Here is a 17,330-nt window from a genome sequence, read left to right as displayed (position 1 = left end):
GTACCAGGTCTTTCTTTTTCTTTTTCTTTTTTTGTTGCGTGGCTGCTGACCTCTTGCAACTTCACTCTTTATTGAACGCATTATTTGGGAGTTAGTTTTTGGGGAACGAAGGAATTCAAATTATACAATCAACTAACTGTATATAAAGCTTACTTTTTATGCATTTTTCTTTCATTTTGCTATCGAATTTTGCCTTCATAGGCTATGATCTATGTATCTCTTTTTTGTTGTTTGAGTTTTTCTTGGCATTTTGGTCCACCGCTTTGCGTCTCAATCCTTTTCCGGTTTACACTAGTGCATTGCCTATCAATCTTCCAACACAGATACTCAAATTGTTCCATCATGTGGAAATTGTCTCTGTGCTCTCATTGGTCAGACTATATCATGTCTCCCGCTTTGTATTTTATCTTCTCTCGCAATATGTTGGTATTTGATTATATGATATGAAACTGTAAGAGTTTAGGTCTTTCTGCAACATCCCAAATTATTGGAATAACAATCAGTTCTATGTTGTTGCATAAATGGCCAGAAATCGTACTTTGTTTGGTATGACACCTTTAGGAAAAGCTCCTTGGCTATGAAAATGGTATTGAAATAAACTATTATCTTTGGGCTACTGTTTTGAGATGGAACATTCCTGGCCATGGCCATGGATGGCCTCTAAGGAGTGACGACTTGTATGGCAACAAAATTGACCGCATTTTGCTACACTAATATCATGCCTGATTATATTCAATGAAAACCAAAAAAAAAGAAAAGGACAATGTTTAACGAGTATGGATACTGTGACAGTCTTCGAAACAGTAGGCTGGTTTTTTTTTTTCAATTACAAGGTATAGTAGGTTGATTCTTGAACTAATCAAGTTCAGGTAAAGGTTGGGATGGCAGTTTAGGTCCATCCTCTCACCCTCCTAGCTGCCTGAACTTCAAAAAGCAGGAAAACTTACATACTACTACAAATTTAGAACGTTGCTGGCTCTCTACGATTTTATTGGTGATGTGGTTCCTTCTCTCTACTGCTCTACTCCATGTCATTGTCACCTAGTTTTTCAGCCCAAGGTAGTATGGGGAACCAGTGGATCCCAACCACTGGTTTCCTTGAATAAACAGAGTAGTTGTAAACTGAAGGGCTTCGTTTCTGTCTGTGATGACTTTGAATCCCTTCCATTTGACCCTATTGTTGGTATTGGCTCCTGGACCACGGTTTCCATACTCAGCATAGTAACATGTGTCGAGGGCAAAGTTTCTGGACCAGGGCATCCAACCTGCAGGTTGGATGAAATCTGCCAAAGTTGATTCCATGATCACAGTTCTTGAGTACATCTTCCATGGCCGTCCCAAGTAGGTAGGAATCTTGAAACGCACAGGTTCCAGTAACTGCTCGGGAACAATGCGGCAGTTCTGGATTACTAAACCTGTGGTCTCCCGAATATTAGTTCTTCCTTGAGCTGTCACTGTATTTTGTTGATTGTCCATTGGCTTCCTTGCAATAATTAAGCAGTTCTGGAGGATAGCTGCTGCATCACCAAAGATGAAATCAACTGTGCCTGACACCACACAATTGCGATAAAATTGTCTATGTGTTTGAGCATACAAAGTGTCTTGATATCCATCCATTCTGCAGTTGTAGAAGGCAGACATATCTGATTGGACACGAAGGGCTACCGCCTGGTGCCCCTCAGGTCCTGCTGTGTTTTGAAATCCCATGGACTTGGCTATAAATCCATTTCCAACGGCACCTGAATGTTATTAAATTCGAGTCAGTTTCAAAGGGGAAAAAAGTTATTGTCCCTGCGAAAATCAACATAGCTGGATTCTTTTATCTGAATGTTTTTTGTTTCTTCTTTAGCAATCTTTAAATGTTTTATGGGAAAAGAGACAGAGGGGATGAGAAAAATAAAATTAGAAAACTCACTGAAGGAAGCACTCTGATAAGTAGAGACGCCATCACGGTTGCATTTTTTTCCTGTGACTATTGTCTTTCGAGGTCCATCTCCGTACATGAATATGTTGACTTGATCTTTTGTAATGGTTATGTATTCGTCATAAATTCCAGCCTTTACATATATGACGTATCTGCCTTTAAGGTTCTTAGGATAAGCAGCAAGAGCAGCTGCAATGGTGTTGTATTGTCCAGAGCCATTCTTAGCTACCACAGCGTTTGGCGGTGATTGAGGGTTGTTGTTTCTTGCAGCCAATAGTTTCCTATCACCACTCGGAAGCCATGCAGGAAATCCATTCTCTGTATTGTGGACCGCCTCCTCATCATCGTTATTAGCTTCAAGCAATCGTCGAGATGTTGCTGTTGTTGCTGATGTTGTAGACGAGTTCCCAATGGGGATATTAAATGCGGAAAGGATTTCACTGATTGAAGCGACAATGGCAAGAACATTATCCGTGAGCTGTGTAGCATTTAAGAGCGAGGTAGAAATGGCATTTTTAAGTTCTGGCTGAGTGAAACCATCCATGCAGGTTTGTTGATAAGAGATGACAGCACTGAGCCAGTTTTTGAGCTCTGTTTCCCTGTCAGCAATATTATGGAGTTCGTTGTCGCCCACTGAGGAGAAGGATGCTTGAAGCTCATCGATGGCAAAATGCAACAAGTCCTTGCAATCTTCTGTGGCCATCTTTTGCAAGGAATCATGTGCTTCTGCTTTGCCAATGGAGGCAGACCTATCCATTCCAGCTCTAACTTCCTGAATGGCCACCTCAATGGCTTTCACGATAAAGTCCTTTGGGGTGGCACTTTGGTTGTTGGCCATGGAGCTAAGGCTATTCACACAGGCTTTCTTATAGTCCGTTTGGGAACAAACAGAAGCAACGGATTTGGAAGTGGTAGCGAGCACCTTATCGTCCTTGTCAGCATGGGATGAAGAGTCGTCGTTGGCACGATTAGTGCCAACGATAACAGCAATGACTACCCCAACAACAACGATAAGCGATAATCCGAATGCAACAAGCTTTCCCCCTTTCATTCTTTATTCTTATTTGTGCATGTATTTGTTTGTTGAAGTTAAAGAAAAGCAAGTTAGAATGGAGAGTTGGAAAGTATCTGTTAGAAAATATATACTACTATTACTTATTGGTGGTTTTATTCTCAAGAAACTAAACAATAAATTGCAAATAGGATATATAATGGTGATGTTGGAACGATGAAAAGGGAAAGAAGCATGGGGAATGAGGTAGATTAGTCACTTTGTCTCATCTTCTTTTATCATAGAAAATGCATGGATTTCCTCTGAAATAGGAAAGCCAAACAGGGAATGTTGGGTGGCTAAGTTTAGGTAAGTTGATCTTTTGTGGCCATAGGGAGATGTTACTAAACTGAACACTAACATGGTAGATATTACAATTAGAAAAATATTATTGATATATTTAGACTATTTAATAATTCTGATCAATTAAATTTCAAAAGAAAATTCTTTTATCTATATTACACAAAACAAAAGTAATAAGCAAGGACATTAAGCCAAGTGACAAGCTAACAGAAAAAATATATCATAATATATAACAATTCTTAGTACAAATGATGTAATAACGATAGACAATGAACAAAAAAGAGAGAAAAAATTAAGTGTAAAAATATAGAAGATAATACTTATTTAAATTTAGATGAGAAATTATTTTTGAAATTATTACGAGAAAAGTCATGTATAAAATGGACAATACCACATAATTTGATATCTTAACAGATGAAGTCAAAAATAAAAAGTAATCAAACAATAAAAATTTGCAAGTAAAAAGTAAATGTTAAATAAAATATACAAAATGAAATTAAGAAACTAAAAATATAAATTTTATATTGAAAATAAAAGAGAAGAAAAATTTAGGTGCTTATTGCGTAAAATACAAAAAAAAAAAAGGGCAGCCCGATGCACTAAGCTTCCGCTATGCGCGAGGTCCGGGGAAGAGCGGACCATAACAGTCTATTGTACGCATCAGTCACGCCAAGGCTCCCCTTCCGCCAGAAATATAATTATTTAAAATTTCAATAGATTTTATAACTTGACTTCACATTTTTGGTATTAAAAATTAAAATTACTATAATTATAGGTAAATTTATTAATGAGGATAATCAATTAAAATATGATATAAAAATTATACAAAGTGTGGGAATAGAAATAATGGTGTAGATATTTATAATTTGAATTAGTTAAAATAATAAATTAAGAACTCAAAAATAATATTAATAAATTTAGTCAAATGAATAGGGACAATAGAATAAAAGTAAATGAAAAAGTTTAGGAGTAAGAAAAGCATATATCTATATTATATTAAAAAGAAAATACTTAACAAAAATATTAAATGGAGTGACAAGCTAATAAACGACATAATAACAAATGAACTAATACTAAATATAATAGATTATGTAATAAAAACAAATGACGAACTGAAAAATTATTCGAAGACTGAATAATTTTTTAGTTTCATAAGTTTTTTTATTCGCGTGTTTTACTGGATAACAAGAAGGGAGCTGAAATTTAATTCAAGAAATATGATATAACATGCTCAAACAAATTAAATCACATAATATTCTTTAATATTTTTTCGCGCATCACGCGGGTACTAATACTAGTTAGACCAATAAATAGATCCTCGGGTACGAGGATTAATGTTCTTAAATTGAAATATGTACAGAGTCTTCACAACAAACATAATCTCCCAACATCAAACATCAAGGTAAGGGTTCTTGCGAATCTCCTAAACGCGATAAATGGAGATAAGCATCAGTACCTGTAAAGCAGTAAAAAGAAAAGTTGCACATCAGGTACTACTACTACTCCCTACTGTACAAAACCAAAATTTAGTGTTATTTCGTAGTGCTTAAGCACTTTATTAACATTAAATTAAATCCCACTCAAAACGGACCGACTCGCCATAATCTTGTGATCAAATCACATAAGTCATGTTACTGGAATTTAGGGCACCACAGATAAATCTTTCCGCATGATGAAAATTACAAGTTTATTTACAGAAGATTATCAAGCATTCCTCTTCATTAGTTAAACAAAATTCAGGGCTAATAGCTGCATATGCACATTTATTATGCCTCGCGAGATGCACACATAATAAGGTTCAACAACCTTCCCGAACACTTGTCCTAAATCTTTAATCCAAATTTAACAACAATAGTGGAAGGCATTAAAGAATGTGTTCCTCATATACAACAACGACCCAGTGTATTCTCACAAGTGGGATCAGGGAAAGAATGCGTTCCTCATGTACATAGGATTTTAGATATTACAAGATTACTTATATTCTTCTGAGGTAATCAATATCTGAAACTTGTATAGGTCAGCTAATACGATTACACAATTAGCCACAAAAACACCATAACAAACTTTATTCCAGTCTAGCAATCTAGAGATTGAAACACATGCAAACAAGGGCGAGAGGTAGTGTAACATACCATAGCCTTCCATGGAGATAATTTGTAAATCCCCTCCAAAGTAGCGAGCATATAAACGACTTATTGGAAGTCCATATCCATAACCAGCCAACGTGGACAGAGTAGCCACATCAGTTGTTTCAAGGTCTGAGTGCTCATCCAAGGGATTCTTGGCAGTACTGTAGAGATAAGTAAAAATTTTGGGAAGGCCGCTTCTTGGTATTCCACCTCCTTCATCTGAAACCTACACAGCACATAAACCAGACTTGATAAGGACGGGAAGGAAAATAGTGAGATAGACCTCCTTCCAGCAACAACTAAGTCCAGAACACAGAAGCAAAAAGTCCCGTCACAATAAGTTCTTAAATAAAGCACTTGAGAAGAGACCATGCCTTGATGGTAACATCCTCTAGACCATCAGCAACTATTATTCGAATAGGAGGGGCAACTTTGTCTGAGTCCATAAAACGCTCTTCCACAGCACGCAAGGAGTTCTTAACCAACTCAAAAACCATCAATTGCAGATGTGTTGGCACATAACTGTCATGGATCCCCGAAAAGAAAGAATAAAATATATGGTATAAAGCAAAGGAAACAAGACTTGCCACAACTACAAGAGTCAAATTCATTTACATTTTGCTACCCCAATAACGCAAGGGAAACACATAGGTCAAACAGAATCCCATGGAACAAAAATGATGGACAGCTTGATGAGAGATGTCTAGCATATTGGATAATGGGAATGAATTAGGATCAAATGACATACGGGAATGTAAAGTCTGGATCCCCATAAATGTGGACATCAGGTGCACTGCCATATTCACGCGAGCAAATACAACGGGCATCCTCGCTAGCACTCCGTGCAACCTCCAGCGGGGACATTTTTGTATGTATATAGCCCACACAATCAGGAGGCGGATTAGGATCGTGTAGTGCCACATGCTGCCCTGAGTTTGACAGGAATTCAGAAGTTAAAAAAACATATATATATTTGCCACAATTTACTACTTATATGAAATAAAAAGATCTAGCCATTGTATAAATAGTATTACTAAAGTAGATATTAGGCGGGAAAGAGATAAGGCTAACCAATAAGCATCCGTATCCCGATTCTAGACATGTAAAAGCGATCAAGAAATTGGTGTATTTCATCCAAATCCTTATAATCAACCTTAAGGTCCAGATCTTTCTTTAGTTGTTGAACTCCCAAAGCCATCATAGGAACAACATTGTTGTGCCGGACCTTAATCATTTTAATCATTCGTGTGAATTCCAACTCATCATTTTGATCCTTTATATCCGGAAAGGATCTAAGGTCCCGGAAAGAATCCAAATACCAATCACGGACCTAATAGAGAAAACAAGCACAAAGATTTAGAAAACAGAGCAATCAGTAACTCTTAACTATATATTTACCAATTTAGGAAGACCATTGAAGACAAATTAGCTCGCAAGGTTTTTGCTTTACGCCAGGGGAAATAGTTATATATTGCTATAAGAACTCTAAGAAGAAAACAGCAGACACATTGTAAAGAGTGACACATTGTTGAGGTAGGAGGGGAAAAAAAAAAGAAAAAAAGGGTAAACCATCTTAAGTACTCTGAACCTATTTGACTGGGCACATGACTGGGCACAGAGTTCAAGAAGAAATAGGATTTTCGGAATTTGTGGTCCTAAACAAGTCAAAAAGGGCTCCAGAGTATTTGTATGGTTATAAAAGCTTTCTATTAAGGATAGAATTTGAAGTTTAAGCTAAATTGTTTTCAAATTTAGAAAATAGTCATTCGGACCAAAAAGAAATAGGTTCGCATAAACTGCAACGGAGGGAGCAATTAACTATAAATCGTCAGTTAATCACAAGGTTAAGACAGTGAATGCATTAGTTTAAAATTAAAAACCTAGCAACAATTTCTTGCAAACCAATATAATAGCGGGGATATTTTTTTAAATAGAATAATCAAAGATTTCCAAGTCAAAAGAGGAAAGAGAAAAGAAGCTACCTTTAGAACAGCAGGCTTAAGAGATAAGCCATAGGGAAGGTTTTGGAGCTCAATAGCCCTGCGAGCAATCCTTATAGGCAGCTCCTTGTGAAGGAATTGAGAAGAAATCAACAAATTGCGGGCAGTTGGTGTGGAGCCAAACTCCAACATGTACTTGAGACTCACACCAGTCTGCTTCATGGAACCCCATCGCTGCACCTCCTCAAACAGCCCCTTTGAAAAGGACTCATATAGTTTCTTCGCTGCCATGAAATCTTGAAGAAATTACTAGTAAAAGAAGTAGAATTTTGGGTATTTACGAGGCGTAACTGCTGGCATATATTGCAACCCACGCCATGGCTAAAACTAACCACAAGTTTTCAGCCTTTTTATCTATCTTCTGACACGCCCACCACGTCCACTTACCACTTGTTTTAAAGTCGGTCTTGCCCGCACAGAGAGAGTGTGTGTGTTCCTTTTTGTCCTATATTCTCTATTGGTATGTCAGGAAGTAGATGTAAAGCGGAGAGATCCATCAAAATTCAGATAAGGGAGAAAAGAGAAGGACAGGGGAATAGTATAAGTGCTAGGCGGGCGGCTGTTGCCTATAGGGATGGGTATGGCCATATGGCTGGGTCGGACTGAGCAATGACATCACTCGGCTCGGCTATCCCAACGGAGTGAATCCGATACAAGCAACTGTTGGGTCCCATTGACCCAATAATTTACATCCAACACGAATAATTAAGAATATCAAATAAATGAGTTAGAAATGAAACAAACGTTCCAACCAGTTGCAATGTTATGGCCAAGCCTAAACATAGACTGACTAGCGACCTCGTCCTCGGTTGGACCCTCGATTCAAGCCTGGTCGTGAATGAAGAACAAAACAAATGAGCAAAACTTTAACAATAGCTTAAAGACATAAAATGAGCTTGTATTGCTTTGATTTGCGTGCTACAATGTGTCCAAGAAAAGAAAACCACCCATTTACATAGTAGGAGAGTTTTAGTCCTAATAGAGGTCTAAAAGGTAAAAATCTTCCTTTCCCGGTAATTGTTGATCCACAATCGACATCAATCGAGATTCGCGTCGTGATATCCGGTTGAGGGCGAGTATCACGACCCTCTATCCGCCATGCACAATCGTTCATCGTGTCCCCCGAGGTCTATAACTTATACTTGGCCCTGGGTGCATTGCTTTACCATATTTGATGATGGATACATCGTACGCTCCCCCTGGATCTCGATATGAAAGGTCTCAAACCTCAATTACGATCTCGTGGATCCGTGCTCTCCCATTGTTTCTTCGTTGGGAAATGAGCGTGGGCTTTTATCCCCTATTTTACCCGTACACAAATAGTCCCTCATTTTCCAAAGAGTAGGTTTACCGAAACGACGGGAAGCGATAAATGGACCTCAGTTCCTTCCTTTGCACGTTCCAACCAAAATGATGGGTTAAAAGATCGTCCCATTAGTCGCGTCGTTCTGACTTCGGGCACGTGTCAACCGCCGGTTGACTGTCCTCGAATGTGAAACATCACGCATTGATTGTTCTTCCTCTATAAAAGCTCCGACCCTTTTCACTTCTTCCATTTTTCGATTCCAGAACTTGCCCTCGAATTCTCTAATTGCTTTTAACTCCTCCAAATCTTCATATATTGCTCCTTAAACCTTCATATCTTCATCTTCAATCCTCATACATTCCCTCTGAATCTTCAACCCAGACCTTCATACTTTCATCCTATCTTCAAATCTTCATATTTTTTCTTCAAACCTTCATATTTCCCAGATTACGATGGCAAAACCTTCCAAGTCAGTGCCCCAGCAAAGTGCTCCTTCATCTTCCAACTGGAGCATAGATATCGAGGTGGCCATTCCCGAGGTGTCTCAAGAGCCCCCCGTGAAGAGCTTCGCACCCTGGGGGCTGCTCTATCAGGAACGATTTCAACATCGAGAAGGCCTCTAGTCAACATGACCGAGGCGAGGGAGCATGGAGATACATATGCTCTGTTACTGAGGAAACACTATCCATAGTCCGGGTGGATTGTAACTGGGAGGGTAAGGAGGTGGTCGTTATATCACTACTCACGTGGAGGGGTACTTAAGCGTTTATGCTTACCTTTCACGCTCGCCCCGGTGGATCCCATAGTCCTTGACTTGTGCAAAAGTTATGAGGTGTACCTTGGGAAAATCCACCCATCTTTTTGCAGGATTGTAATCCTTTTACGATATTTCGTAAATAACAACGAAGCATCTCGGTTCACCCTCGACCATTTTCTTTACCTATACAGTCCCCAAATCTTCCGAGGGGGACTGATCAAGCTCGTTCACCGACAAGCAAGGCTCTATTCTCGATCATCGATGAGGACAGAGACCAAGCATGCAAAGGAGGTTCGATTGGGTGAAAATCAAAGACCTTATCCCTTCCGAGTTCCTATCGTTCCCCGAGAAATGGAACGCATCCGGTAAGTTTTTTTCCTTCTCGAGTATTTATCACTTCCCTTATTCTTTCTCTCATTATCTGTGTTTGTCACTGTGCAGCTATTGTCCCTAATGTAGTTTCCCTCTTCAAGGAGTGGATCGAGGAGATCTGCAAACAGATGCCACACTCCGAGCGCACATGACGCAAGCTCTCGAAGGGCAAATAGAAGGCTCGTTCCCATGGTGAGGTTATTTCCCAAATAATTACCTTCATACTTTTAGCTTGCATACTGCTAAGTCTTTTTTTTCATACAGGTTTGTCTAAAACCACCGAACTCAAGCCGTTGGATGAGGACAAGAATCCTTCCTCACTTGCCGAACTCTCCGCTTCGGGACAGCCCGGGGCTGGTGCAAAGGAAGAGAAAAACAAGAAGAAGAGAAAGTCTTCAGGTCCCCTGGATACCGAGGTGATGAAGAAGAAGAAGAAGAAGAAGAAGGTGACCATTAGGGTACGGAAGAGCAAAAAGTGTACCAAGTCCAGGGTACCGGACCCTGACTCCCTCTACCGGCTTAGGGATTATCCTAAGGACGACGACCTTGTGTTTGTTGCTCATGGGTCGACCCTTAATGAGGAGGAGCAGGCGACGACCAAGAAAGAGGACCACAAGGTCGATCCTCCTCTAGCTCGGGAACCAGATGGAGAGATGGAAGTTGCGGCCTCCCGAGAAGCCGCTCCTATCCCGAAGGATGAAATCGGTGTCATTGACATCGTGGAGACACCCTCTTATACTGAGTCCATGCTCGAAGAGGCCCAAGCAGGCAAGGAGAAATTCAACAAGATAACACAGGGCTCGGATGATGCCCTCAACACGTTCTTCGACGGCACGGACATGGTCGCGTTGGAGGATTTTTACGGTCTTGCTCACCTGGAGGTTCCCAAAAAAGATTTGCCATCGAGAGTGGGTGAGCCGAGCTCGAGCCCAAAACTAGTGAAGCAATTCTTTGCCCTGAGCGTAGACCCTGAGCACAAAAGAATGGTCATTCTTACTATCCCAGCGGATGCTCGGGCCTTATTCGCCCCGGTGGGCATAGCTAGCTACCTTCGGTGCTTGGTGACCGATGAGGACCAGGAGAAGATGAACGAGTTGGGAACATCGAGCCTCTTCAACGAGGCACAACAGGCGTTGAACCGGGTAAGGCCTCTGCCCTTTGTGCCCCTTTGTGAACCTTACTTAGTTTTAGACGTGTTCTAATAACTTCATTGTTTTTTATGCTTCAGTGCTTCATCATGAAAATTTCCTTCGGTTCCTCTTGGAGGTCATCCAGCTCGAGTTCAAGCTCAAAGAGAAAATTCGGAAGAAGGACATGTATAGGGCTCTTAGTGAGAAACGAGACGAGGCCCTCAAGGAACTCCCAATTCTTTAAGCCGAGCTGGAAAAGGCCCTGAAGGAGGCCTCGACCTTAAAGGGGGGGCACGCCGACCTGGTCGAGAAGGTAAAGATCTTTGAGGCTAAAAATGAGAAGCTACTCGAGGTGACTAACAACACAACTTCGCAGGTCCAAGAGAAGATAGACCTGATCAACCAGCTTCGGGTTGAGATAGATGACGTCAAGGCCACGATGGAAGCGTGGAAGGGCAGGATGGACCTTCTGGCTTCGGAGAAAGAGGTTGCAAAAGAGGAGCTGGGATTGGCCAAGGACCAACTCCTGGAGCAAAGGACAAGGCCGATTAGTGGTCCCAGCTAAATGATGATCTCCGGGCATAGCTGGACTCGACCGTCATGGAACGGGATGCCCTCGGACATGAATATGCCGCACTGAGGTCCAAATTGAATGCGAACTCTTCTGATGTCGAGGAAATGCTGGCCGAGTATAAGGATAATGTGGTGGTAGCCGAGTCCCGCTTAAATATGTACGTAAAGCGGCTAACCCAGAGAGGGACCCTCGAGGAGATCCATGATCGAGGTTTTGACCTGTCGGCCGATATTGAAGAAGCCAAGAGAATAAAGGCTGAGGCAAAGGAACTCTATGAGCCGGAGGATCCCAAAGGCTCCGAGGGTTCCGAGGGTGTCGACAGTTCCGGTGATGAGTCGAGCCCCGATGAGGACCAGGTGTACATACCATAGTTTTTTTTAGTTTTTCCTTGTGTATTTTCTTTTTTGTTTATTTTGAGGCCGTTTTGTCGTGCCTTTGTAAATATTTTCCGGAATATATAATATTTCCCCTTTTTTGGCATATTGGATTTTTACTTCCTAGCATTTATTTGCAATTTTTTATTTGCATATCGTTTTAAATGCCTTAACATAAAACCAAACATAGTCTAGAGCATCCATTCTTCGGAGGCCCAAATGGGGCTCGATTTCGATGGCAACTCTGGATTATTTGTGGCTTCGATTCTTTGATAAAACCAAAGGTTTTTAAGATGCTTAAGTGTCTTAGACAATGTTTTTTCCAAGGTGTAACCTTTTAATAGGTTTTGATTTTTCGTAAGGGCCTTACGTTCTGAGTACGAACTTCGGACGTCTTCGAGCCATTTTAGGATGGTCGTAGCCTTTTGTGTTCGGGCACTGCCTAATAGGCTTGGTGCCTTCGGGATTTGGCAGCCCGGGTCGTCCGCATTTTTACTAGTCAACAGTCCCGAGTGGGGTAGCTCGTGGGCTTTAAGATACAGGATCGCAGAAGTAAAATGCGCAGTAATAAAGTTTAATGGAAATAGAAATTTCTTTTATTGCTCAATATGCAAGGTACATGATCAGAAGTGCATAAACCTTGTGTCGTGGCTAGAGTGGACTATGTGGGCATGGTTCGCATGAGCATTTTACCCTTACAAAGAATCCTTACCCCCAAGCCTTAGCTTTTGACACAAAAAATTTTCTATTCCTTTGCTAAAGATCTTAATCTATGGGTAATGGCCCCCAGTATTCGAGGCCAAACTTGTGAGGGCTCGGATAATGTTGACCTGATGCAAACAATCATCGATTCTAGTTTAAGGCCGGTCTTCAAATATAAAGTAGCACATTTTACTAATGCCTCGTTAAAAACCCTGCCGAATAACCCACTTCGGGACAAAACCGATTCAAAGGAAAACGAGTGCAACACACGCGTTCAGACCTAACAGCCACATTCGCCCTTGACCGAGTACTTGTATATGTTAGTCCGCGGCATAACAAAATTAAAAAGGAATTAAGTTCGTACCTTAGAAGTAGTATCGCTTTAAGTGTGCCACGTTCCAGTTGTTTGGTAGTTGTACACCGTTTCCTGCTTTGAGTTTATATGAGCCTTCGCCGATTATTCGGACAACTCGATACGGTCCTTCCCAATTCGGGCCCAGTTTCCCTTCATTTTGGTTCCTGGTGTGTAGTGTTACTTTTCTCAATACCAAGTCCCCGTCTTGAAAATATCGCAGGTTGGCTCTTCGGTTGTCGTACCTTCCTACTCGCTGCTTCAGGTCAGCCAACCAGAACATGGCAGCTTCTCGCCTTTCGTCCAACAGTTCCAGGCTCGTGACCATGGCCTTGCCATTTGAATATTTGGTAGCATACTTGAATCTGAGGCTCGGTTCCCCCGCATCGACTGCTATTAAGGCTTCAGTTCTTAGACTAGAGAAACCGGGGTGGCCCCGGTGCTTTATTTTGAACTCGTACAGGATGCCCACAAGACTTCGAGCATGATCTCCTTCCATTTTTCTTTCGAGCCGGTCAACCTCTTTTTCAGGTTTTGGAGTATAGTTTTGTTTGTTGATTCTGCCTGCCTATTCCCACTAGGGTGATAAGGCATTTATAGTATCTTTTTGACCTTGTGATCTTCGAAAAACTTACTAACCTTGCCGCTGATAAATTGTTTCCAGTTGTCGCAAACAATCTCGGTCGGTATCCCAAATCGACATATTATGTGATCCAAGATGAAGTCAATGACTTCTTTCTCTTGGAATTTTGTATTCCTGACGTCCCCAAATATAATGGGACCACGGATCCAAACGAGCATGTGACCTCTTATACATGCGCGATCAAGGGGAATGACTTGGAAGACGATGAGATCGAGTTGGTGCTACTGAAGAAGTTTGGGGAGACTTTGTCCAAGGGAGCAATGATATGGTATCACAACTTACCCCCAAATTCCACTTATTCGTTTGCTATGCTTGCATATGCTTTCGTAAAAGCCAATGTCGGGGCCATCAAAGTCGAGACCAGAAATTCAGATCTTTTCAAGGTCAAATGGAGGGACAATGAAATGCTCAGGTTGTTCGTGTCAAGTTTCCATATGGAACGGATAGACCTACCTCCGATTGCCGATGATTTGGCCGTTTAGGCATTCACTTAAAGGCTCAACCCCCGAAGTTACTTGGCATTCGGGTGCTTCTCAAACTGTTGGTCGGGGTTCCCCGCAAATACTATTTTTGGGATCAGTTGGCAAATTGATGTTGATGGCCACCTGTGAGTTAGCATCGACCAGGTCGGCGGCTGGGACACTGTTAGGATCAACAGGAGGCATATCGTTGCTGGGCACCAAATTATTATTTTCGCCGTGATAGCCAGACTCAGCATCAATGTTCAAGTGAGAAGATTGAGAGTTTGACATTTTTGGGCTGACCTGAAATTAAGACTTCAAAGAACAAGCGTAAAATAAGGTGTATTATGGAGGTTCGTATCAAATCACCATTATTATCCTCAGCCCCACGGTGGGCGCAAAATTGTTTACCCTAAAATTGGGTAACAATTAAATTTTTACGCGGTTTTAAGGATATGTGGTTTAATCTAGCACGAACAATTAAGAATATCAAATAAATGATTTAGAAATGAAATAAATGTTCAAATCAGTTGCAATATTATGGCCAAGCCTGAACTTAGACTGACTAACGACCTCGTCCTCGGTTGGACCCTCGATTCAAGCCCAGTTGTGAGTCGTGATGAAGAATAAAACAAATGATCAACACTTTAACAATAGCTAAAAGGCAGAAAATGAATTTGTATTGCTTTGATCTGCGTGCTACAATGTGTCCAAGAAAAGAAAAACCTCCTCTTTATATAATAGGAGAGTTTTAGTCTTAATAGAAGTCTAAAAAAGGTAAAATATTCCTTTCCTGGTAATTGTTGATCCACAATCGACATCAAGCAAGATTCACGTTGTGATATCCGATTGAGGGCGAGTAAACGGCCCTTTATCTACCATTTACAACCGTTCATCGTGTCCCCGAGGTCTATAACTTATACTTGGCCCGGGGTGCATTGCTTTGCTACATCCGATGATGATACATCGTACGCTCCCCCTGTATCTCGATATGAAAGGTCTCAAACCTCGATTACGATCTCGTGGATCCGCACTCTCCCCTCATTTTTTCGTGAGGAAATTGGGGTGGACTTTTACCCCAATTTTATCCGTACACAGCCATATTGTATTGTCTCAATTTGTACAATGCTAAATTACGTGGAAAAAGTACGCAATTTCTCCCATTTCACGATAGGCAACAGTTAACACGAATAAACACATTCCGAAACTTGATGGGATCTAACTAGCTTATTGTTGGACCTTGAACAACTTATATCATCATAAAATTGATGAATTCCGTACATGATAAAACTAATGTTAACATCATGAATTTCCAAACAATAAAATGGATTAGTAAGAATTATTGGCAGTAGACAACTCATTCTGAAAATTGATTGTACAATTTACCATAGAAAAAGATGTGCAAATGGGTACAAATACAGCTCAATTTTTAAAAAGGATGTTATTTGTTATCAACTCAGTTTTTACGCCTTTTCTAATCATGTATTTGAAATATTTATTTTATTAATTTTTGTGGACGTCTCCTTAGTTTATGATTCATATAGATATTCCCTTCTTGTATCTAATGGGAAAATATGCAATTGCGTATAATCTGTGAAGCTGAAAGGCTTCATAACAACAAATATTTCTCCTGAAGCTAAAACTCGTCCCAAAACCATGTGATCGGGATCCGACACCTTATCTGACTCACGTGAACCAACTCATACAAAAATATCTACTTATTTGCCTAATAGATGCATGTAAAAGCCTTTTCGAAAGAGTAAAATTGTCCATAAAAAACAACCTTTAAACTCCGTCATTTTCAGTAATTGAAAATAAATAAATAAAATAATATTTCTTGCATGCATGTCATATGAATAACTATCGATTACAAGCCCAAAAGAATATCATCTGTTTATGGAATCTCTAAAACACGAGAATGAAGTAAACACTTGGTACAAACCCGATTAAAAGAAAGTAAGAACAACAAGATAGCTACCACGAAATAAAAGTGTTGCTTTATTATACCTCGGAAAGAGAGTCATCCTAGTCTTGTCTGCTCATCATGTACAACACCTCATCCTGAAAAATGTAAACTAGGCGGAGCCTTGGAGAGGGGCTCGCAAGGGCTGAGTACACCGTCACAGTACTCAATAAGTATCATAGACTCTCTCTAACTCAAGTTCCTGGGAGGGAGCTTTAAAGCTGCTTTGAGACTTTGTGGTGAGCTGCTATGCTTGATCGACCCACAGTGCTACGGAGGCTCCTTCTATTATACTCTTGTAATGATCTGACAGGTCATTTTGAGTACTAAATTTCCTTTCTATGTTCCGAGACTTTTCATAGCTCTATTTGATGATATATGACTTGCCTCGTGTCGATTTTCGAAAAATTTAAATGTGAATTTTAAAGAAAATGTGATTTTTGACTTTAAAAGTGATTAGAGTTGACCACGGTCAACGTTTTGGTAAACGACCCCGGATCGGTGTTTTAACGATTCCGGTAGGTTCGTATGATGATTTTAGACTTGTACGTATGTTTGGTTGGGGTTCCGGATGATCTAAGGCCATTTCGGCGCATTATGTGAAGAGTTGGAAAAATGAGTTTTAAACTTGAAAATCCTTGAGTTTTGATGATCAGTTCTTGTTGTTTGTTGTTATTTTGGTGATTTAAGAGAGTGAGAAAGTTTATATGATATTATTACATTTGTGTGCATGTTCGGATTGGAGCCCTAGGGTCTTAGATGAGTAATGGTAGGCTATAATCATGTATTTTAGTCGCTTATTACACTCTAATTCATTGTACTTTAATTGTGTTTGAACTTTAATTGGTAGTGTTTTGCACTTATTGTGTGTTTTATGCCTTGTAGGAGTGATTCAAAGTTATGTAGATGTGATGGAGCTAATTCGAGCTATTTGGAGCTTTGAAGTCTGAGTAAAAGCCCAAGGGATTAAGCCGAGATCGTGTCCGGGGATCGAGGATCACGTCTGGACATCAAAAGTCAAGGAAGAAGCATCCCTCTGAGGAATTTGCATTGTTGTGGCGCGTTGTGCGCAACAATGTGTTTTGGTTGCCTGTTGAATTTTGCATTCTCTTTGATAATCTCCACTAATGACCCACATGGCGCGTCGCCCCATGCAGCGTGCCTATGTATTTTTCCCAAAGCGATTTTCCTATTTCGGCTAGGAAAGGGTAGTTTTGTCTGGGCCCGATCCTACTTGGTATAAATACATCAAAAAATATTATTTTCTGGACTTTTGACATACTTAAGAC

The 17,330-nt window shown here is 40.4% G+C and overlaps 2 protein-coding genes and 1 pseudogene across 2 annotated transcripts; all 3 read right to left on the bottom strand.

The window, feature by feature from the left end:
- LOC109232601 overlaps positions 1-17,330 on the bottom strand; it is a 134,822-nt pseudogene that overhangs the window by 66,212 nt on the left and 51,280 nt on the right.
- Positions 762-3,468, bottom strand: LOC109232179 (pectinesterase-like). The gene is made up of 2 exons (XM_019397858.1): positions 1,916-3,468; positions 762-1,739 (listed from the first exon to the last, which is right to left on the bottom strand). The coding sequence occupies exons 1-2, from the start codon at positions 2,973-2,975 to the stop codon at positions 1,042-1,044; spliced, it is 1,758 nt and encodes a 585-aa protein (XP_019253403.1). The 5' UTR covers positions 2,976-3,468; the 3' UTR covers positions 762-1,041.
- LOC109232180 (pyruvate dehydrogenase (acetyl-transferring) kinase, mitochondrial-like) lies at positions 4,476-8,049 on the bottom strand. The gene is made up of 6 exons (XM_019397859.1): positions 7,390-8,049; positions 6,479-6,737; positions 6,156-6,336; positions 5,782-5,929; positions 5,411-5,633; positions 4,476-4,734 (listed from the first exon to the last, which is right to left on the bottom strand). Exons 1-6 carry the CDS (start codon positions 7,636-7,638, stop codon positions 4,676-4,678), a joined length of 1,119 nt encoding a protein of 372 aa, XP_019253404.1. The 5' UTR covers positions 7,639-8,049; the 3' UTR covers positions 4,476-4,675.

The sequence above is a fragment of the Nicotiana attenuata genome, chromosome 9, assembly GCF_001879085.1.
Source record: "Nicotiana attenuata strain UT chromosome 9, NIATTr2, whole genome shotgun sequence".
Classification (NCBI taxonomy): domain Eukaryota; kingdom Viridiplantae; phylum Streptophyta; class Magnoliopsida; order Solanales; family Solanaceae; genus Nicotiana; species Nicotiana attenuata.
The sequence above is the reverse complement of the archived record's forward strand: the minus strand, read 5'-3'. Positions and strand labels throughout refer to the sequence as shown.

Bases quoted from the DNA above. Each gene is read 5' to 3' on its own strand.
- LOC109232179 (XM_019397858.1), bottom strand. From the start codon at position 2,975: ATGAAAGGGGGAAAGCTTGTTGCATTCGGATTATCGCTTATCGTTGTT. The intron at 1,740-1,915 runs GTGAGTTTTCTA...AATAACATTCAG, and splicing joins TTATCAGAGTGCTTCCTTCA to GTGCCGTTGGAAATGGATTT.
- LOC109232180 (XM_019397859.1), bottom strand. From the start codon at position 7,638: ATGGCAGCGAAGAAACTATATGAGTCCTTTTCAAAGGGGCTGTTTGAG. The intron at 6,337-6,478 runs GTTAGCCTTATC...TGTCAAACTCAG, and splicing joins CGGGATACGGATGCTTATTG to GGCAGCATGTGGCACTACAC. The intron at 5,930-6,155 runs GTATGTCATTTG...GATCCATGACAG, and splicing joins GATCCAGACTTTACATTCCC to TTATGTGCCAACACATCTGC.